The 22,110-nt window shown below is 51.5% G+C and overlaps 4 protein-coding genes across 4 annotated transcripts; 2 read left to right on the top strand and 2 right to left on the bottom strand.

The window, feature by feature from the left end:
• Nucleotides 1-3,432: 3,432 nt before the first annotated feature.
• Nucleotides 3,433-4,377, bottom strand: LOC105980739 (olfactory receptor 149-like). Its single transcript, XM_013009644.1, has one exon. The coding sequence runs from the start codon at nt 4,375-4,377 to the stop codon at nt 3,433-3,435; it is 945 nt and encodes a 314-aa protein (XP_012865098.1).
• Nucleotides 4,378-10,171: 5,794 nt separating this feature from the next.
• LOC105980639 (putative olfactory receptor 10D4) lies at nt 10,172-11,128 on the bottom strand. Its single transcript, XM_013009522.1, has one exon. It carries the CDS (start codon nt 11,126-11,128, stop codon nt 10,172-10,174), a length of 957 nt encoding a protein of 318 aa, XP_012864976.1.
• Nucleotides 11,129-17,141: 6,013 nt separating this feature from the next.
• On the top strand, nt 17,142-18,077 carry LOC105980638 (olfactory receptor 10G6-like). Its single transcript, XM_013009521.1, has one exon. The coding sequence runs from the start codon at nt 17,142-17,144 to the stop codon at nt 18,075-18,077; it is 936 nt and encodes a 311-aa protein (XP_012864975.1).
• Nucleotides 18,078-21,168: 3,091 nt separating this feature from the next.
• On the top strand, nt 21,169-22,110 carry LOC105980637 (olfactory receptor 10S1). The gene has a single exon (XM_013009520.1). The coding sequence runs from the start codon at nt 21,169-21,171 to the stop codon at nt 22,108-22,110; it is 942 nt and encodes a 313-aa protein (XP_012864974.1).

Here is a 22,110-nt window from a genome sequence, read left to right as displayed (position 1 = left end):
CCCCCCTCCTCCCTCCCAACTCCGGCTCGCCAGCCTGCTCTCTGTGCTGTCTGGTGTAAGCTCATATTAAATTATATTAACCAGAGTATAATCAACAGAAGAAAGTAAGACAATTCAAAGCTTAGCCGTGAACTGTAAAAGAGATAGTCATGGTTCTTTTAAACATCAATAGCATAAAAAAAAGACAGAATCCTGTTGCCATCTATTAAAGGAAAATGACAACCCTTATGCTAGTTAGAATTCAGACCAAAAACAGAAGGAACCTATACACAACACTATTGAAGCAACTGCTGATGCTTAAATGCAGATTATGCTTTCCACCTGTAATGAATCCCCTGCGTTTGAGAGCTGCGATGCTGATTTTGCAGGAGAATGTCTTAGTTTTCAGAAGACAAATGCTAAGAAACATAAGTTGGGGGTGGGGAGTGCTGGGAAGGTGGCTCAGTGGTAGAGCACTTGCCTTGCACGCATGAGGCCCTGAGTTCGATTCCTCAGCACCACATAAGCAAAAAAAGCACTGTGACTTAGGTGTAGAGCACTAGCCTTGAGGTGAAGAGCTGAGGGACAGCGCCCAGACCCAGAGTTCAGGCTCCAAAAAAAAAAAAATCGTGATGTCAGATGATAGCACTTGTGCCTAATAGAGCTGCAAAAGGAAAAGACCAACAAAAGGAAAAAAACATGTTTGGAGTAAGGAATTGAGGAGGAAGCAATCACCATGTCTTCCTTTGGCTGGGTATGGCCAGATGCAGGGAGATGAACTATTACAGGAGCTGAGGGAGGAAAGTGACATCGGCTGGGATGCATATAAGAAAGGTACCGAGAAGAGGTAAATTCGTGGGGCTTGACCTCTGGGCCTGGACGCTGTCCCTCAGCTCTTTAGCTCAAGGCTAGCGCTCTACCACTTGAGCCACAGCGCCACTTCTGGTTTTCTGGTGGTTTATTGAAAAAAAGAGTCTCATGGACTTTCCTGCTCAAGCTGGCTTTGAACCCTGATCCTCAGATCTCAGCCTCCTTCGTAGCTAGTGTGAGCCACCGGGACCCGGCTAATTCTGGGTATATCTTGAGGATAAAAACTTAACATTCACTGATGGATTTGATGTGGGCTGCAGAAGGAGCTTAATGGGAAATCATTCCATTGACTCTTCCTTAACAGCTAGAAGGACAGTGGTTACAAATTCCAACAATATGGGTAACAGTGAGAGGAAATGCTAATAATCGTGTCTTCTTTATAAAAAGAAAAACCAGAAGCAAAACAGCCAACACCAGTAGGAGAGGAAGGCTCCAGGGGTAGAAGAATGCCTGATTCATGTGTGCATGGAAGTGCATATAAATGTAGGAAGGCTTCCATTCTTTTACTTGTTCCTCCTATTTGAATGTCTTTGAAAGGTCAGTAAGTTATGTTCCTAGCAGAGAAATGGATGATAAAGCACTTAGCCGATCATCCTAACCACAAGGAGACAAAACGCTGTCAAGAACTCCCGGTGCAGAACATGGAGGACTGAGGGCAGAGAAGAGGGCGGCGCCCCTCCTCCCGCTGGTTCTGACTCGAGTTGTGCCAGGAAGCAGCGATCACTGTGGTTGTACTGTTTTGTTTTGTTTGATCATTGGCTCAGGAAATTAATTATGCTGGATATGCAAAAGCACATAATTCTATTTTAACACAATGACTATAAAGGGCGGCATTTAAAAAACAAAGGCCTCATGGAATTAATTAAGACAAATTGAAGTAGAAAATAATTACAGTTGAAATGTTCATTAGTGTCTTGAGTAAACCAATGGGAAAAAAAATCCTGAATACAAAACAGAGACAGAGAGACGGGGGGCGGCGGGGGGGGGGGGAATCCAGTAGTCTGGAAAATTAAGCAAGGGGTATACAAATATACTCCAATTTCTTTCAGTCCCACCAATTACTTTTTTCCACACATGATATAGAAAGCAATGCAAGGTTTTCTTTAATTGACTTTTTTGCTTACACATATGTCCGTACATATCCTCTGTATCTCTTTGTGGTTTCACAGCTCATTTTTAAAAATCAAGGGATGATATTCCATTGGAGGGATATACTGCAGGTTGTTTATGTGTTTGCCTATCAATGACATCTTGGTGACTCTATTGGCTAGATTGAGAAGCACCTGTGAAATTGTACAAGCCCACCTTTGGTTATGCTCTGGGGATGAAGTTTTTCCAGAGATGACCTTGGGGGAGGCCTGCCCTGGGTGTGGGAGAGCTGGGCGTGATGATGTATCATTATGGCTTCAATTCCATCTGCTTTCCCGCAGCCACTAACAGAACTTCTGTCTTCTTGTGGCAGACTAATACTGCATGGTATATGTGTAGCTCATTTTGTTTCTTCAGTCATTGTTTGCTGGTGCCTAGGCTGGTTCTATAACTTGGCTACTGTTAAGTCATTCTGTTACCGACACGGTAAGCAGGTAGCTTTCTCTTGTAGCCTGATTTACATTCCGTTGCATAAACGCCCAAGCGTGGCATGGCAGGACTGTGTTTCAGCTGTATTTGTAATTTCTGGATGAGTTTCCACATAAGCTCGGAAAGGCATCTATCATGTTTGGGCTCATATATAAGAATTAGATCCCAAAATAAAAATACTATGACATGCTAATAAAAAGAGACTGTTTTAGAAGGGATTAAAGAGTGAGGGGGGGTGCTGGTGGTAGAGCGCTTGCCTTGCATGCATGAGGCCCTGGGTTCGATTCCTCAGCACCACATAAGCAGAAAAAAAAGCCGGAAGTGGCACTGTGGCTCAAGTGGTAGAGTGCTAACTTTGAGCTGAAGAGCTGAGGGACAGTACCCAGGACCAGAGTTCAGGCCCCACGACCGGACCTCCCTCCCCAAAAAAAGAGCGAGGGAAGGTAATAATGCTGTGAATATTACAGAAGTCATATATGTGTGTATGACGCATATGAATGTATCATATATGTATATGAAATATATGTGCGAGCATTTAAATACATATGTATGTGTGTATATATCTACACATGTACACACATATGTCATAGTGAATAGATTATACATATATATATATATATATATATATGAAAATGACCAAAAACAGAGGAAGGAGAAGGGAGAAAGATTAAGAAAGAAATCTGATGACGTTCACACCACACCTGCTGTAAATATCACCAAGAAGACCCTCTCCTTAATTATTTACACTAATATATTTTTAGTTTAAAAAAAATCCATGATGTTGAAAAGAAAGCAAGATGTTATTTTGGCAGATCACAAAAAGAGAAAACACTGAATTAAGGGTTAGTAATGAATCCGTGTCCGGCCCCTGCCACATAGTTATCAAGAGTCCGAGCTGAGGGAGGGTGGGCCTCTGGCAGTGCAGGGAGAGCTCTGGCCACAGTGCTGCCTGCCGTGCCCGTGAGTCAGAAGCATCTCCACCAAGGGCTTCTGAGACCACCGTTCCTAGTCCTTATGACCCAGAGGCTGGGCCACAAGCGATAGCGCCTTCCTCAGCACTGAGCTCACCTCCCTGTTCCTCAAGGAATAGATCAGCGGGTTGAGGAAAGGGGTGACGATGTTGTTGAACACCTGAACCACGGCGTCGAGCCAGGGACTGGAGGCAGGCCTGAGGTAGACCACGATCACAGGGCCGTAGAACAGGAGGACGGAGGTCAGGTGGGCGCTGCAGGTGGAGAAGGCCCTGCGCCGGCCCTCCGAGGAGCGGATGCGCAGGATGGAGACGACGATGCGTGTGTAGGACGTGAGCACCAGCAGGAAGCACGTGAGGGAGACCACGCCCACGTTGGTGAGGCTCACCGTCTGCACCAGGGCGGTGTCGGCACAGGCCAGACGCAGCACCACGGGGATGTCACAGAAGAAGCTGTCCACCTCGCGGGGGCTGCAGTAGAGCAGCCTGAAGACGAGGAAGGTGAGGATGGAGGCGTGCACGCAGCCGCCCAGCCACGTGCCCAGCGCCAGGCCGGCGCACACCCGGCGGCTCATGATGGCCGTGTAGCGCAGCGGGTGGCAGATGGCCACGAAGCGGTCGTAGGCCATCACGGTGTACAGGAAGCACTCGGTGCAGCCCAGGCAGTGGTAGAAGAAGACCTGAGAGGCGCAGCCCTGGAAGGAGATGGTACGGCCCCGCCCCAGGAGGGCCCCCATCATCTTCGGGGTGTTCACAGAGGGAAACAATAGGTCGAACACAGACAGGTTGCCCAGGAAGAAGTACATGGGGGTGCGCAGGGTGGAGGAGGCCAGGATGGCGAGCAAGATGAGCAGGTTTCCTAGCAGGGCGAACAGGTAGAAGGCCAGGAAGAAGAGGAAGAGCATGGTCTCCAGGCCGGCGGTGTGGGCGATGCCCAGCAGGATGAACTCCGTCACCGAGGTGCGGTTGCTGCGGTCCATGCGGCGGGCGGCCCTGGAGAAGCAAAGCCATGGTGACGTGAGACCGGCCGCAGGGAGGGGCGGAGCGGCGGCGCAGAGGGGCTGGGTGCAATGGGGGCCCAGGCTGAGGCCAGAGGCGGCCAGGGAGGGGAGTTACACCTGACCTTGACCTCCACCCGTGCCTCGCCGGCTCTGTCTCTATGAGAAGTGAGAAGACAGAATCATGTAAGGTTGAGCAACATCTTACCGTCACCAGCTCTTCCTGCCAGTCCCCCTTCATCTCTTCCTGTCTGCTTTACCACCTGACGAGCCAGCGTCTTCCAGAACCATCCATCACCCCTGCGCAACCTCCGTTAGCAGCTAACAATCCCACGTCAACAGCAGCCTTGTGATAGTCTGCTCACAAGCAGGCCGCGACCCCAACCCGTGCGTGTGAACCCCTGCGGTGACTCTGACCTTCCAACCATTGTACTGCCACCTGTCCTGATGTGTATTTAAGAGACGAGTCTGGGCTGCATGGCCCGGCCCCGTGCACGCAGGACAGTGGCAAAGACGGAGGCCCTGTGGCCCCAGGGAGGTGACAGAAACGTCGGCTTCTTTGTGCGTATGTCCCCCTTCAGGAGGTTTTCTCTCCATATCGTGAGTCTCACGCATGCAAATGTCCATGCCAAGGGCACCTTTTGGCTCTAGTCACTGCCATCGGCGTTAGACAATCCTAAGGAGAATACCTGAATTATCTTTTCTGAATCCCCGACTTCGCCTTCTGTGTTCCGCATCCCTCCTTAGCTTTCCCTCCAAATGGCACCACTAGGTATTTCTCGTTTTCTTCCACTATCACTGGTGTTTCTGTCCAAGAAATGGTCTCATTCTGCCCCACTCCACGTTGTTTCCAATTTGACCAGTGTGAGTGCTGTGCTGTGAGTGAAATGAGCATCAAATCGCAAGGGTGGTTACGGTCAATGGCAGAGGCGACGGGAGCAGGGCTCTCAGACCTCACCGCCTCCCTCCAGGCTCTGAGGCTGGAGCTGCAGAAGTGTGTAGACAGGCTGGAATCTCCTAGCAAAGATGAAAGTGGTGCAGGCAGACTCCAGCCTCCCTCCCTCCCTCCAGCCCGCTCACCCCAGCCAGCCAGCCTTTACACACACACCCCCACACACACACACACAGAGACGGCATGGTGAAATCCGCCAAGCACAGCGGGCACAGACAAGGAGGAAGGGCTGACACACAGGACTATGAGGACTGGTGGCCTTCTCCAGTCCCTCTGTCCCCATGGGCGCGATTATCACAGTGAAACCTCCTTACACTAGTTAAAAATAAGACTAACTTTTTTTACAACAGATTCCTTTCCAGCTCAAACTACTATTTAGGCATTCACTTTGGGTCATAACCATCCATGCAATTACACACACACACACACACAGATGCCCACACACGCACACACACACACATGCACACACGCATGTTCTTGCCGCCTGCTAGAAATATAAAGACATCTTTTGGCCTCAGTGTCCGCCGTGTGTCTGTGGCGGCTGCCGCCGCCGCCCCTCACTGCAGTTCTACGCGTGTCCTTGGCCCATTGTGCCTACGTGCCGGACCCCTCCTTCCTGCTCCGGTTACACGCAGCCACTCTGCAGCAGTGACTAACGCCCGCTCCGGTCTGCTGTCTCTGCCTCCTTTCTCTCCTTCCGTCCGCCTGATCTCTCCTAACAATAATGTTCATATGAACTGAAGAGTCGGGCTCCTGAACACAGAACCCGCCGCCTCCCAAGCCACCAGGCTTCTCCCAAGGCCCTGCTCCTAACACACACACATCACACACACTATTTCCCCCAAAAGCCTTTCTCTTCACACACACACACATGCACACGTGCACACCGTTCTTCCTGGTAAAGGCCCTTCTCTTAACACACGGGTGTGCATGCACAGATGTGTGCATTCACATACACGCACACGCATACACACACCTCTCTCTGGCACACACAGGTGTGCATGCACAGATGTGTACATTCACATACACGTGCGCACACACACACATACACGCACACATACACGTGCGCACACACACACACACACACACACACACATACACACACACACACACACTTCTCTCTGGCACTTCCTCCCGGCCGTGCGTTCTTGGTGCTGGCATACTCATGCAGCACCGTGTCAACCCTGTGAAACAACATGTCTTCAGGTCCTGGGTCCTCCTGGCCAAATGACCAGGACACAGAACATTCTCAGCGGGACAGAGGGGAGGAAGGAAACCGAGGAAGCACAGAGCAGGCGGTGCTTCAGACACATCCCTACTGATTAAAGAAAAAAACACCCACATGTAATGGCTGGGGAGCTGCTGTTTGCAGTTTCTATCGGAGAGAAATGAGCTCCCAAACTCTAGCCATGGTGAAGAGCCAGGATTCCACACCTGCTCCTCTTAAATCCAAAACATGCACAGGCCCTCTGCCCGGCTGCCCAGCTGATCCCGAAACTCTGAATTTATGATGTTCTCAAACTGGAGAGAATGAACGGTTCTGGGTTCTACTGAGACAATATCCCCAGGGCCCAATCCCTAGACCCTAGAAGTGAGAATGAGCACGGGGAGTAATTAGAGCGGGAGACGGGGATCTCTCCCCTTCTGTCTGCTCCCATCCTCTTCTCATTGTTTTGTGATCTTAAATATTCTTTATGGGTAAATGTTATAGAAATTTTTATCATCAAGCCAAGAGTCAGTGTCCTATAATCCTGTAATCCTGGCTACTCAGGAGGCTGAGATGTGAGGATTGCAGTTCGAAACCAGCCCTGGTAGGGCTGAGACTCTTCAATTAGCCACCAAAAAGCTAGAAATGGAGCTGTGGCTCAAGTGGTAGAGCACCAGCCTTGATCACAAATGCTCAGGGACAGCGCCTAGGCCTTGAGTTCAAGCCCTAGGCTGGCACATATACACACGCACACGCACATGCGCGCGCACACACACACACGTGTCATCTATTTAGAAAATACAGTAAGCCTGCCTAGTTTATGGATTTGTTCTACATGGCTGTAACCAAACATGTTTTACAAAATTAACAAAGTGACACTGATCAAGAGGCATTGTACCCATACACTGATATAGTGAATTGAAATTCCTCTATACAATACTGTTCAACCCTCTCCTCTCTCCCTGTTCTCCGTCTTAGTTCAGTTCCTGGAGCTTTTCACTGGAGTCGGCAATGACAGATGCTTCTGGCTTACTGTGCCCCCGTGCTGCCACCTGCTGGACAAAGTGGGTCACTTCACCTTGATTCAGGGCAGGATTTCACAGCCAAGAGATTGCATATTGGCTAGTCGGTGTCACATGCGGAAATCAGGACACTTGCTTTTCCGAATGGTGCCAGCTCCTAATAGATAAGCATCCCTACAGTGACACACAAAGAATGCTTTAAAATGGCCAAATTCAACCTCTTTCTGTGTTAGAAAACAAAGTCATACAAGTAAATTATTAGAAGAAAGGCTGGTGGCTAAGTGTGGGCAAAATACGATTCTCCTCTCCCCGGCAAATTTCCTGGCTTGATCATCATACACCGTGTCCATATTAGCTCTCCACTGCACCTCACAAACATTTGTGGCTTATAATTAGGATGCACCTATTTGAGATAAGACAAAAAGAGTAAACTTTTGTATCCCTGGGTAAATTCATTAATGTTCCTTTTGCTCCATGTATACATTCATTTGCATGTATCTGAGCAGCTGTGTTTGTGAATTGTGTTAATTGTGGTGCAAATTGGTAAGGGCTCAGATTCTGCTTCCAGGAAGGCATAACTCACATCTGTGATCCTAGCTACTCAGGAGGCTGAGGTCTGAAGATCCCAATTCAAACCCAGCCCAGGCAGGGAAGTCTCTGAGACTCTTGTCTCCCGTTAATCACCAAAAAGTTGAGATTGAGGGGACCAGCCTGGGAGTGCATGAGAAACCCATTCTTGATTGACCGCTGGGCACGGTGGCACACGCTTCAGGAGGAGTTGAGAGCAGGAGGATTGTGGCACCCAGCCAGCCTGGGCAGAAAGTCTTGGAACTTCCATCTCCGCAGAGGAACTTGGGCATGGCCGCGTGCGTGCACCACCCCAGCCACTGTGGAACGTGGCAAGTTGTAGAATCGCCTTCTAGGCACATGCTCAAGCAGGAGGCAAGACCCTATCTCAAACACAACCAGGGAGCCAAGTGCTGCGGGCTCATGTCTGTATTCCTGCCTACTCAGGAGGCTGAGATCTGAGGATTGTGGTCCAAAGCCAACACCAGCAGAAAAAAATTGGAGACATATCTCCAATGAGCCACCAGAATCCAGAAGTGATGCTGTGGCTTAAAGTGATAGAGCACTACCCTTGAGCAGAAAAGCTCAGGAACAATGCCCAGGCCCTGAATTCAAGTCCCATGGCCGACAACATAATAAATAACCAAAAAGGTACCAAAAAGGCTGGAGGCATGGCTCAGTGATAGAGCACCAAGCAAAACTGGATGTTGAAACAGAAATTGTGCACACAGATGTTCATAATAGCACATTTAACCAAAAGAAACAGCCCCAAAATCCATCTGCAGATAATAGCTAAACATAAATAAAAGGTTATCAAATCCTAAAAAAAAACAGACCGTGGCACAAACTTTAACAATGTCCTGCCCCGGGCCATCCAAAAGACTCCATTGCAGAGAAGTATCTAGAGTGGGTCAGGCTGAGAGACAGCTGCTCGCAGGCTTAAGGATGGAAATAAGGTGGCGAGAGCCAACGTGTAGCTGCCAATAGCCTGTACTGGTAAACGGATGAGAAATGATTGAATCCCATACTCAGAATGGATCATTTCATAGGTATCATATATCCCAAAAAGCCCATGTTTTCAACATTTGGCAATTGGAAGGTTTAATACACTATTAAAACCAGAAAATATACAAAAAATACGATCACATTTCTCTATACCAATATAAATAACATAGATGTAGTTTATACAGAGCGGAAAGCATGCTAAACAGGAAGTTGAATACCAACTATAGTTGCAATTACATCACCAATGGGAGAGTTGAGAAAATGACAAAAGCCAGTGGACAGTCTCTTTGGCAGGACAGACGTGGGAGGAAAGTCTCTGCTCACTTTAATTTTTGCAACTAAGTTTTTTCAAAGCTGCTTACTTGAGGAGAAATGCATATGATATTAGAAAGTCCAGGAACTCTAGAACCAAGATTCAGCCCTGGGCTGCATGTCTTTTAGCCTGCACCCATTTGCAGAACTCAAACCCTTGGCATAAAGAAAGACAGTTAACTGAGATCAGAGGCAATCTGTTGGTAATCTGTACATGATAGCTATTTCTAGAATGTAAGAGAATCTATAGTCAAGCTAAACACGTATGATTAGCCAGAATATTGACTAGAGAATGAGAGGAATCAATACTTAATGGACTGTATAGTTTCTTGGCAAATTAGAGAACAATCTATGTCAGTTAAAAGGAAGCTTCTAGAAGCACTAATGTCTACGGGATGATTCCTCCCTGAGTACAAGTTTGAGAGCCTCGGTCCCACCCTAGCTCACGACTTCCTACCTCTGTAACACCGGGCCTTAATTACTCGCTCAGTGCATTAGGTAATAACATTTTCTACTCCCTGTGATTATTATTTGAGCTATGAAAGCAGTGTTTATAAAGTACATGCAATAATGTTGAGCAAATACATTATGAAAGATCTTGTTGAATAAAAAATTGTCTTAAGAAAGTCAGCCATTCATCAAACCAAAATCTCTTCAATCTTCCCTATTTGTCCCCAGATCGCACCGCGCGAGCGGGCGGGAGGCAGAGCGTTAAGACGGCTCACGACACGAAGTCTGCCCCCCGCAGTTGCACACGCCGTGGGGTAAGGCCTTCCTCAGAGCCGACTTCACCTCCTTGTTCCTCAGGGAGTAAATCAACGGGTTGAGGGAAGGGTTCACAATATTGTTCAACACCTGAACCACGGATTCCAGGCACGGATTGGGCGCCGGCTGCAGGTAAACGAGCATCACAGGGCCGTAGAACAGGAGGACGGAGGTCAGGTGGGCGCTGCAGGTGGAGAAGGCCCTGCGCCGGCCCTCCGAGGAGCGGATGCGCAGGATGGAGACGACGATGCGTGTGTAGGACGTGAGCACCAGCAGGAAGCACGTGAGGGAGACCACGCCCACGTTGGTGAGGCTCACCGTCTGCACCAGGGCGGTGTCGGCACAGGCCAGACGCAGCACCACGGGGATGTCACAGAAGAAGCTGTCCACCTCGCGGGGGCTGCAGTAGAGCAGCCTGAAGACGAGGAAGGTGAGGATGGAGGCGTGCACGCAGCCGCCCAGCCACGTGCCCAGCGCCAGGCCGGCGCACACCCGGCGGCTCATGATGGCCGTGTAGCGCAGCGGGTGGCAGATGGCCACGAAGCGGTCGTAGGCCATCACGGTGTACAGGAAGCACTCGGTGCAGCCCAGGCAGTGGTAGAAGAAGAGCTGGGTGGCGCAGCCCTGGAAGGAGATGCGGTGATCCCGGGTCACCAGGTACAGCATCATTTTGGGGGAGCTCACTGAAGGGAAAAATATGTCAAACACCGAGAGATTTCCCAGCAAGAAGTACATGGGGGTGTGGAGGCCGGGGGAGCTGAGGAGGGCCAGGAGAATGAGCAAGTTCCCCAGCAGCGTGAGCATGTAGAAAGCCAGGAGGAGGACAAAGAGGACGTTTTCCAGGCCGGTGGTTTGCGGGATTCCCAGCAGGAGAAAGTGTGTCACGGCCGTGTGGTTTTCCATCCGCGTGGTCAGGGCTGGCCTGGGGGGCTTGCCCGAGCAGCAGAGATCCCGCACAGCCGGGGAGACCCACGTGCCTGCTCCCCAGCACTGGAGAGGAGAGACCAGCTGTGCGACTTTCAGTAAGTCAGCTATCTTCCCAATCCCTTCCTCAGTCCCAAGGAGATAACCGGATAGGTGATAAGGCATGGAAGGCGCTAGAAGAATCTTCACTGTTGCCTATACCCAGTTTAATTGCCACATCCTGTTCCCAGGCTGACTCTGTGTGAGTGAGAAACCTCCAGGTCCCTCGTGGATGAGTTGGTAGACACATCAATAGAGGTCAGTGTTCTAGAGTAAAAGCCTCGTGAAACACTGCCCACCCTTGGTTTTGTGTTTGTTTTTTAAATGTGTTTAATCCAAGTACACAGACCAACACCTAAAATGCTAGCTGCTCAGGAGGCAGAATCTGAACTTGAGGCTCCAAGCCAGCCTGGGCAGGAGAGCCCATGAGACCTCTCCAATTAACCAGCCAAAAGAAGCCAGCAGCGGGAGACTGGGTCAGCTGGCAGAGCACCAGCCTCGAGCTGAGCCAAAAGCTAAGGGAGAGCACCCTAGATCTGAGTTCAAGTCCCAGTGCTGGCAAAAGAAAAGCAACACTGTGTTTAAGCTGTGTCGGAAGGGCGGCTCAAGCCAACAGCAGAAGCCAGGCCAGCACATCGGACAGGCACGAGGCTCTGAGTTCACACTCCGGTACCAGCAAAAACCAAGCCGCCTTTAAGATGCTCTGGTGTAGCCGCCGAGGCGCCGTGGGTTGGCGGGGAGGGGTGGTCACCGCGGCAGCCTGGAGGCCTCGGCCAGCTCAGCCAGGCCGCAGAGAGCACAGACCACAGAGCCGCGGAGGCTGACTACTGGACCCGCAGCAAAGCAGAAGCGAATACGCATCGCCGTGTGGGGGACAGGTGGACAGGCAATCCCAGTGCAGGCAGAACCACCTACCCCGGGACAGAATCCCAGAACCACCTCCCCAGGACAGAATCCCAGAACCACCTCCCGGGGACAGAATCCCAGAACCACCTCCCCGGGACAGAATCCCGGCTCTCCCGGGCCCTGGGTGCGGTGGGGCCGGGCGCACTCGGCTCCCAGCGTTGGTTTTTAGGTGAAGCTTCGCCGTCGGGTAGTCTCCTTCTCCAGCAGCAGCACAGGAGCAGGCACTTCCAGAATGAAGGGAGACACGGCTCCCCAGGTGAACCCCAGCCCACCCCCAGCCCACCCCTGTCCCTTTGGTTAGCTCAGCTGCCAGGATGTTTCTCTCTGGGCCCCAGCCAGGCCTGGAGCCAGGGATGCGGCGGCCCTGCTCTGAGCGGAAGAGCTGCCAGCCACCCCCTCAGGAAGGAATAAACGTCTCGAGCCACCTTGGAGACCCTCTTCTCCAGGGACCCTGAATGGCACGTGCAGAGCAGAGGGACCAATTATCCCGCGCTCACCCCTCCTCCCTCCTTCCTCCCCCTGCCTCTCCCTCCTTACATGTGTCATCTCCGCACCTGAGTGTGCTCACTCAAGGCTGGTGCTCGACTACTTGAGCCACAGCGCTGCTCTTGGCTTGTTGGTATCTCATTGGAGGTCAGAGTCTCACAGACTTTCCTGCCTAGGCTGACTTTGAACCTCCATCCTGAGATTTCAGCCTCCTGAGTAGCCAGGATTACAGGCGTGAGCCACTGGCATCCTTCCTTCATTACTTTTTTTTTTTTTTTTTGTCGGTCATGGGGCTTGAACTCTGGGTCTGGGCGCTGTCCTTCAGCTCTTCAGCTCAAGGCCAGTGCTCTACCACAGCGCCACTTCCAGTTTTGTGGTTTATTGGAGATAAGAATCTCACAGACGTTCCTGCCTAGGCTGACTTTGAACCTCCATCCTCAGATCTCAGCCTCCTGAGTAGCCAGGATTACAGGCATGAGCCACCTGCTCCCGGCTATCGTTACTTCTTATACTAAAACATGGTTGCCTACGCATGCTCCACAATATTCCATTTCAGAACTCTGGAATTCTTTTGTATTTTTTTTATTATTATTATGAAAATACCGTACAGAGGGGTTACAATTACATGGGCAAGATAATGAGTACATTTCTTATCAAGCATTGTTGCCTCCTCCTTTGTTTCCCCTTCCTATCCTTCCCCTCCCCCCCCAAAGTTGTAAAGTTTGTTTTTTGACATAACGACTTGTACATCTCATTGTTGCAATGGGTCCACCTGTATTCCTATTTAAACAATTTGTTTTTTCCCTTCCCCTCCACAAATTATACCAGCATCAGATACAGTGAAAGCAGGGGTTATACAGTGGGGGGGCGGGGACATACAGAGCAACAAAGAAATCATCTTATAAATATGTTAGAAACTATCACAAGAAAGAAAAAAAAATTGAGTCCTTATCTTGGGGTTCATTTCACTTAACATCAACATATCTGACCTTTTCTGCTTGTCTCAGATATATATTAGTTATTGCAAATAAGAGAAACCAGGGGATCTATGTTTCTTTGGGCCCGGCTTACTTCACTTACTATAATTTTTTCCAAGTCTTTCCATTTCCTAACAAGTGGGGCAATGTCATTCTTTCTGATGGAGGCATAGAATTCCATTGTGTATATATACCACATTTTCTTGATCCATTCATCTACTGAGGTGCGTCTGGGTTGGTTCCATGTCTTAGCTATGGTAAATAAGGCTGCAATAAACATACTCATGCTGGTAGCTTTAGTGTGGTCTTGTTTGTGATCATTTGGGTAAATGCCCAAAAGTGGGATTGCTGGGTCATAGGGAATCTCTATGTGGAGTCTTTTGAGGAACCTCCATACTACTTTCCAAAGTAATTGAACAAGTTTACACTCCCACCAACAATGCAGTAAGGTTCCCTTCTGTCCAGCATCTGTTATTATTAGAGTTCTTGATTTTAGCCATTCTAACCGGGGTGAGGTGGTATCTCAGTGTTGTTTTGATTTGCAGTTCTTTTATGGCTAGGGATGTTGAACATTTCTTCATGTGTCTATTGGTCATCCTTCTTTCTTCTTCAGAGAAGTTTCTCTTTAAGTCTTTAGCCCACTTATTTATTGGACTGTTGTTTCTTTGAGGATTTGTTGTTGGGGGATTTAATTTAATTTAAAAAATTAAATTAAATTCCAGGTATATGTTAGATATGAGACCCTTGTCCGTTGTACGGCTAGTGAAGATCTTCTCCCAATCCGTGGGCTTTCTATTGATCTTGCTAGCTATGTCCTTTGCCATGCAGAAGCTCTGCAATTTCATGCAATCCCATTTGTCCAACCTTTCTTTGATTTGTTGTGTTTCTGGGTCTCTATTAAAAAATTTCGGCCTGAGCCAAGGAGACCTAGGGTTTCTCCTATTCCATCCTGTAATGTTTTCAGAGTGTCTGCTTTGACTCTGAGGTCTTTGATTGATTCTGGTGCAGGGTGATATATAAGGATCTAGGTTTAGTTTTCTACAAGTAGTTAACCAATTTTTCCAGCACCATTTACTGAAGAGGCTGTCTTTCTTCCATTTTTTTTAAGAGCTCTGGAATTCTAACCGTTGGGCTATTTTCAACTAGGAGACCCAAGCTCCGCTTCAGATGTTTGCGATTGCTCACTATTCTAATACCTGAAGGGTCCACGTTTGAATAAAGAGCTGGAAACGGGGAATAAACCACTGGGAGAAAAGAGCAGAGGCAACACAAAGGAGGCGGTGGGGGGGGGGGGAGAAGGCCGAGCAACCTGGCGGCCACTACTTCCCAAACCCAGCCAGGGCCGGGCGGCTTGCACTTCCATCCCGTTTTCTGAAAAGTCCTCTTTTTGGTTTTCCTTAAGACGGCCACTTGGTTCATGTCCATATGCACGCATTGCAGTGGATTGATGGGCGTGCTGAGCGTCCAGGCGGTGGGCTTCGTGCAGAGACCTGTGAGCTGAACCCCCTCCTATTGTAACAGCCCTCTTCCACCACCTTTGCATTCCCAGTCCTAAATTCCGTGGCTTGCTATGGTTTTAGAGTGACTTTCCCAAAGAAATGGAGCTACACAACCGGTCCTCACTGGACAGGCTGATTAGGAGCGATTGCTCTGCTCATTTCCTTACTTGGACAAGCAAAGCAAGCACCTATGCTATGTCATGGTTGTCTCCTTTTCTGTGTTTGCTCTAAAGGACTTTATTCATTTCTTTTGAGATAGTAGTCTTTTTCTTACTGATTTGTTTGAACATTGATAAAGACACTAATTCTTTGTAAGGTAAATTGTACTTTACATTTTGTCACCTGTTTAAATTTTTTTGTTTTTCCCCCCATTCCGTGTGTGTGTGTGTGTGTGTGTGTGTGTAAGTATAACTTTTTTTTTTGTCAGTTGTGGCTCAAGTGGTAGAGCAATTACCTTGAGCTGAAGAGCTGAGGGACAGCGCCCAGGCCCAGAGTTCAGCCCCACGACCGACCAAAATAAATAAATAAATAAAAAGGCACTGACATAGGCATTTATGTGATACCTTGAGCTCTGTTGAGCTCTAGAGGGTTTTTTTTTTTAATTCCATCAGAACTTTAATAGGACAAGTGGGTAGAACAACATCACGTCCAAGTGACACGTGAGGAAAATAAAACTCAAAGAAACACAAAGGTCTTGCACTTCTCGTTCCTCCACTGTGAGGATGAACTTCCTGGAATCGCTGCCGTTCTGAATTTGCAGTTAACAAAGCCCAATGCAACTTATTTCCAGATAGTCAATTAATTGTCCCCCAAGGATGAAGCTGAGTTTGGTGTCAGCCCCCCCCCAACTCCCACCCCATGGGGACAACAGGAAGGAAGAAGCTGCCGGCCAGAAAACAGCGCTCCAGGGGTCAGCGCCTACGAATACCCGGCCGAGGGCTCCAGCGAGGTCTACGGGGGAGGGGAGGGAGATAAATGAACAGAAAGAGCCGGTTGCCAGCAGGAAGAGGCTTGTGGAAGGAGGGTTCCGGGGCCCTGCTGAGCTCGGAAATGGCCCAGGAGCGCTGAACAGCAAGGATCCGAGCAGCCCAGCGGGCAGTGGCTTCACGGTGGACTCAGATCTAGGTGGTCACCAGCCTGGAAGTCCTCAGGAAGGAGGGAGAGGTATCCTTCTGAGATGAGTATTTATTTATTGAATGTTAGAGTCGGTAGAATCAGAGAGCTGAGACTTGCTAATGGCACCGGACTTGTCTGTGCATTTTTATAGAGAATTTTCAAACCCAGATCCTTCTAGTTAAAATTTCAGAGATTCTGAATATACTAGGTTCATTCTATGAGAACTTATCATTCCAACTCTTGTATTCATTTAAAAAAAAAAAATCAGTGAGACATAACCTAACTCTCTTGTGTGTGGATCAATCAAATTGGAGGAAAAATAAAAGAATATTATGTATTCCTTCAATTGATTTAAGTTTAATGTTACTATGTTCATCCTGACTTGAATGCTCAGCCTTTCCATCGGTCTCCTGATGGAAACAATACTCCCCCGCATCGGTGAAAGATCGGCTCTAAAACAATCAGTAGAATCCTGAAATTCTAGTGCCAAACCCTTCACATAGCTGGTCACGTTAAATTTATAAACTAGGCAGAGTAGAAGACCAGCAAGCAATAACAGCATGGTAGCCTGAGTCGGACAATGAAGTCCTTGGAGATGTGGGGTATGTGCAGCCGGCAGTGAGTGACTGACAGCTTGCGGGAAAGCAGGCTGGTGAGGAGGGGCTGCTTGCCTCTCCACACTCCACACCTTCGAGCTTGACAGAGGAACTTTCCCCCAGACCTGAGCAAAACTCAAGAGCCAGGGGTGGGAGCCGGAGAAGCGAAAAATCAGGATAAAGAGCAAGAGAGCGAGACTCAAAGAGAGAAAGAGAGGGAGACAGACAGACAGACAGACAGCAGGCAGAAAGTGGGACAGAGAGAGGCCGAGGCGGAGACAGAGGGTTGGGAGGTGGACACGGGCCTGAAGGGGCTGGGCGGGCGGCGGACACAGGTGCCAGCTCCCCAGGCTCCGCGGGCTGCGAGTGCGGGATGCGGGGCGGGAACGGCACGTGGGTGTCTCACTTCACCCTGGTGGGCCTGCACCACCCCCCCCAGCTGGGCGCCGCGCTCTTCCTGGCCTTCCTCCTCATCTACCTCCTCACCGTCTGCGGCAACGGGCTCATCATCCTCACCATCCTGCTGGACGCGCGGCTGCACCGGCCCATGTACTGGTTCCTGTGTCATCTCTCCTTCTTGGACATGACCATCTCCTCGGCGATCGTCCCCAAGATGCTGGCCGGCTTTCTCCTGGACAGCCGGCGCATCTCCTTCGGGGGCTGTGTGATCCAGCTCTTCTCTTTCCACTTCCTGGGCTGCACCGAGTGCTTCCTGTACACGCTCATGGCTTACGACCGCTTCCTGGCCATCTGCCGGCCTCTGCACTACGCCACCATCATGACGCGCGGCGCGTGCCACTGCCTGGCGCTGGGCACCTGGCTGGGCGGCGCCGCGCACTCGCTCTTCCAGACCACCTTCATCTTCCGGCTGCCCTTCTGCGGCCCCAGCCGCGTCGACTACTTCTTCTGCGACATCCCCCCGGTCCTCCGCCTGGCCTGCGCCGACACCACGGTCAACGAGCTGGTCACCTTCGTGGACATCGGCTTCCTGGCCCTCACGTGCTTCGTGCTCATCCTCACTTCCTACGGCTACATCGTGGCCGCCATCCTGCGGATCCGGTCGGCCGAGGGCCGGCGCAACGCCTTCTCCACCTGTGCCGCGCACCTCACGGTGGTGGTGGTGTACTACGTGCCCTGCACCTTCATCTACCTGCGGCCCGGCTCCCGGGAGCCCCTGGACGGGGTGGTGGCTGTGTTCTACACCGTCATCACCCCCTTGCTGAACCCCATCATCTACACACTGCGTAACAAGGAGATGAAGGCCGCACTGCGGAGGCTGGGGGGCGTCCGGGACGTCCAGCCCCGCTGAGCCCCGGCGGAGGCTGGGGGGCGTCCGGGACGTCCAGCCCCGCTGAGCCCCGGCGGAGGCTGGGGGGCGTCTGGGATGTCCAGCCCCGCTGAGCCCCGGCGGAGGATGGGGGGCGTCCGGGACGTCCAGCCCCGCTGAGCCCCCGGGCCCACCAGACTCAGGCAGAGAGGGGAAGCTCCACCCTGCCATCTGGTCCCAGTCGTGGTCCGGAACTGTGTCCAAGCCACGCAGGGAGGGAGCACCCTGTGGAAGGGGTCTAGGGCGGGCCAGTCCCCCCGTGAAGGCTGCGCCCCCCTGCGGTCTCCGTGGGTGAGTTCGTTACTGATGCTAACCTCTGTGTGGCTGCAAATTAACCTTGGTGCAGACGATTGATCTGACTTTGACAGCAGTTGTAGGTGGTAGATACGTGTGTAGATGGTTGTCATCCTTACGAATTCTATAACTACAGGGAAGTTGAAATTCACTGGGGTGAGTGGCTTTTTCCAAACCCCCTGTCCTTGGCCGTCTACCTTAGTGAGGAAGATAAGAGATGACCTTGGACCTGACCTTGGGGGAGTACTTTCACCTCACTGTGAGGAACTGAACCAGGGCCCGAGAAGGTTTAGTCTCCTTGGCGTGTACAAGGCTTGGACTTGGTAAAATAATGGGTGTGTCAAGGTGAGTGTGTTTGCTACCTCCTGTAGATTAGGGTCCCCCTGCTCTTCCATGGCTGTTCCCAGAGCGCTCCACTAAGATGGTGGACACGTGTGTGTGTTTGTGTTTGTGTGTGTGTGTGTGTCTGTGTCTGTGTCTATGTCTGTGTCTGTGTCTCATCTGTGTCTGTGTCTGTGTCTGTCTCTGTGTCTCTGTGTCTCTGCGTCTGTGTCTGTCTCTGTCTCTGTGTCTATGTCTGCTCTGTGTCTGTGTCTGTCTGTGTGTGACCACACTCCTGCACTCTCTGTGTGGCTTTGGGGTTCAGATGTGGGGCGGGGTGGGGGAGCAAGCCTCTGGCCACAAGGAGATGTTGAGAGCCTTGAAGCGCATCCTAGTCGCCTTCTAGGAACGCTGCCGGCCTGGCCTGGGCTTCCCTGGTCCTCCGCTGCCCACCCCCCGTGCCGCTCAGCATGTCACCACAGTACCTTGGCTAAGAGGATTCTGGGTTCCCCAGGCTCCAATTGACAAGCTGGGCACCGGTGGCTCACGCCTCTAATCCTAGCTATGCTGGAGGCTGAGATATGAGGATCACAGTTTGAAGCCAGCCCAGGCAGGAAAGACTATGAGACTCTTCAATAAACTACTCAGTAAAAGCTGTAAGTGGTGCTGTGGCTCAAGTGGTAGAGTGCTAGCCTCAAGCACAAAGAGGCTCAGGGACAGTGCCCAGGCCCTGAGTTCAAGCCCCAGGACTGGCAAAAAAAAAAAAAAAGAAAGGAAGAAAAGAAGGGAGAAGGGGGGGAGGGAAAGAGGGAAAAGGGGAAAGAGAGCAAGGGAACCCTAGGAGAGCGGGGTACAGACTGGTCCACACTGAAAGCTTTCTAAGAAGTGTGTGTCGTCCGCGAGTGCCTTTGCTGTCTGTGGAACAGTAGTGATGCAAAGTTAAACAGCACCCCCTGCGCCCCCGGGCAACACAAACGACTTCAGGTATAACTCCAAATCAGTGACGTTATTGCCTGTCCCAAACCTGTTTCCATGAAGAGAGGAAAATGCATCTCCACATGAGGCAGAGCTAGAAATGTACAACCAAAAGCTGACCGAGAAACACTGGCATGATTCATTGTGTAGTAAGAAAAGATCCGGTATCTTAGCCACTAAAGTAAAGATAGACTTCTTAATGAATAGCCCTGGGGACCCTGAGTAGCCATTTGGAAAAAGATGACATTAGACCTATCTCTGATCTGCTGTAGGCCACAAAGGTTAAAAAAAAAAAAAAAAAGTACAAAATCACACAAGCACAGAGAGAACATGGATGAATTATTTTTTCACCATTGTGTAAGAGAACATGTACTATTACTCAAGATCCACAAGCAACTTTCAACACGTTTGAAAGTGTATGTCGACGTACTTAAATAACAGGAGGCAAGTCTCTCACCATGGGAGAGAAACTCCCAGAGAGGAGGCAGGCGGGGCACGATGCTCAGCGCGAGGCTGGAAGGCAGCCGTGGAGGCAGTGGGTGGCGGTGGGAGAAGTGGGAGAGAATGACACAGGGAGCGACATTGACCCAGGGGCGTGGCAGATGGACACCCCTCTGAACAACTACTTAAACATACCTAAACGCAGACATGGTGCTTGGGAGACCAAAATCACAACAGAAAAAAAAAAAAACCAGCAAATTAAAAAGTGTTCACACAATGCAACATTGAATTAGCTTTAAGACATCAAAGACAGGAAGAATCCAAGAGAGACTGCGCGCGCTGAGCCCGCCCTGCGGGAAGAGAGCAGGCAGCAGACATAAGAGAATATTCCCAGCAGGTTCAGACCCAACTTGCTGGGAACACCGCAGAACGCGCTGAACAAATTGTCCTGGCGCTCATTAGTTCTTCTCTCCAGGGCTCCGATGCACTTGAGAGTTGTGTGTAGATGAAATCTGAAAGATGTCCCTCTGCGTGGCGGGGGGAGCGGGGGAGGCTCTGGGTGACGTAAGAGCACCCCAATGCGGGCTGACACACAGCATTAACCCCTGCCTGCACACGTCCCCCGTGGCACACGTCCCCGCCGGATGCGGTGGATGAGGACGGCTCCGGAGTCTCCGCTTGGGAACGCATGCAGAAGCCTGGGCCTCCCTAGAATCATACAGCCTCGGGTGGCTCCAGCTCTTCCTTCCAGTCCATGATTGCCCTGCCAACGGCCTAGACCGCGCAGGGAGACGCTCCTTCCGAACAGCACAGTGACCCGCAGAGCCGGCGGCACGAGGACTCAAGAACAGCACGGCCGCGGCGCCGCTCCAGCTTCCTCCCGCTCCTGAGGCCGAGGGGCAGCTCCGGGAAGGGCAAAGCGGATCACCTTGCTGTTCATGTGGGGTTTGCTCGAAGGGACTCAGCTAGCTGTGTGTGAGCGTGTGTGTGTGAGTGTGTGTGTGTGTCCAGGTGTGTGCGCGCGCATGCACGGGTGTGTAAGATGGCTCCGGCGCCAGAGCTCCTCAACCAGACCAGTGCGGTGAGCCACTTCGTCCTGGCGGGGCTGCTGCACACAGCCGAGCACCCCGCCTTCTTCTTCCTCCTCTTCCTCCTCGTCTACGGCACCACCGCGGCCGGCAACCTGCTCATCCTGGTGGCCGTGGGCTGCGCGCCGCGCCTCGGCTCCCCCATGTACCACTTCCTGGGCCACCTGTCCTTCCTGGACGCCTGCTTGTCCACCGTGACAGTGCCCAAGGTCCTGGCGGGCCTGCTGGCCGCGGAGGGCAGGCTCATCTCCCTGCCGGGCTGCGCAGCGCAACTCTACTGCTTCCACCTCCTGGCCAGCACCGAGTGCTTCCTCTACACGGTCATGGCCTACGACCGCTACCTGGCCATCTGCCGGCCCCTGCACTACCCGGCGGCCATGAGCAGGCCGGTGTGCGCGGGGCTGGCGGGCGGCACCTGGGCCGTGGGCGCCCTGCACTCGGCCCTGCACACGGCCCTCACCTTCCGCCTGCCCTACTGCGGGCCCCGCCACGTGGCCTACTTCTTCTGCGACATCCCGCCGGTGCTGGCGCTGGCCTGCGCGGACACCTCGGCCAACGAGCTGGCCATGCTGGTGGACATCGGCGTGGTGGCCGCGGGGTGCCTGGCCCTCATCGTCGCCTCCTACAGCCTCATCGTGGCGGCCGTGCTGCGCATCCGCACGGCCGAGGGCCGGCGCCGGGCCTTCTCCACCTGCACGGCCCACCTCACCGTGGTCCTCCTGTACTACACGCCGCCCGTGTGCATCTACCTGCAGCCCGGCGCCGCCGGGGCGGGCGCGGGCGCCCCAGCCGTCTTCTACACCATCATCACCCCCGTGCTCAACCCGTTCATCTACACACTGCGCAACACGGAGATGAAGCGGGCTCTGCGGGGGCTGCTGTGCCGAGACTCCTGA

Source organism: Dipodomys ordii, unplaced genomic scaffold, assembly GCF_000151885.1.
Source record: "Dipodomys ordii isolate 6190 unplaced genomic scaffold, Dord_2.0 Scaffold10, whole genome shotgun sequence".
NCBI lineage: Eukaryota > Metazoa > Chordata > Mammalia > Rodentia > Heteromyidae > Dipodomys > Dipodomys ordii.
This window is presented reverse-complemented; position numbering and strand designations above follow the sequence as displayed.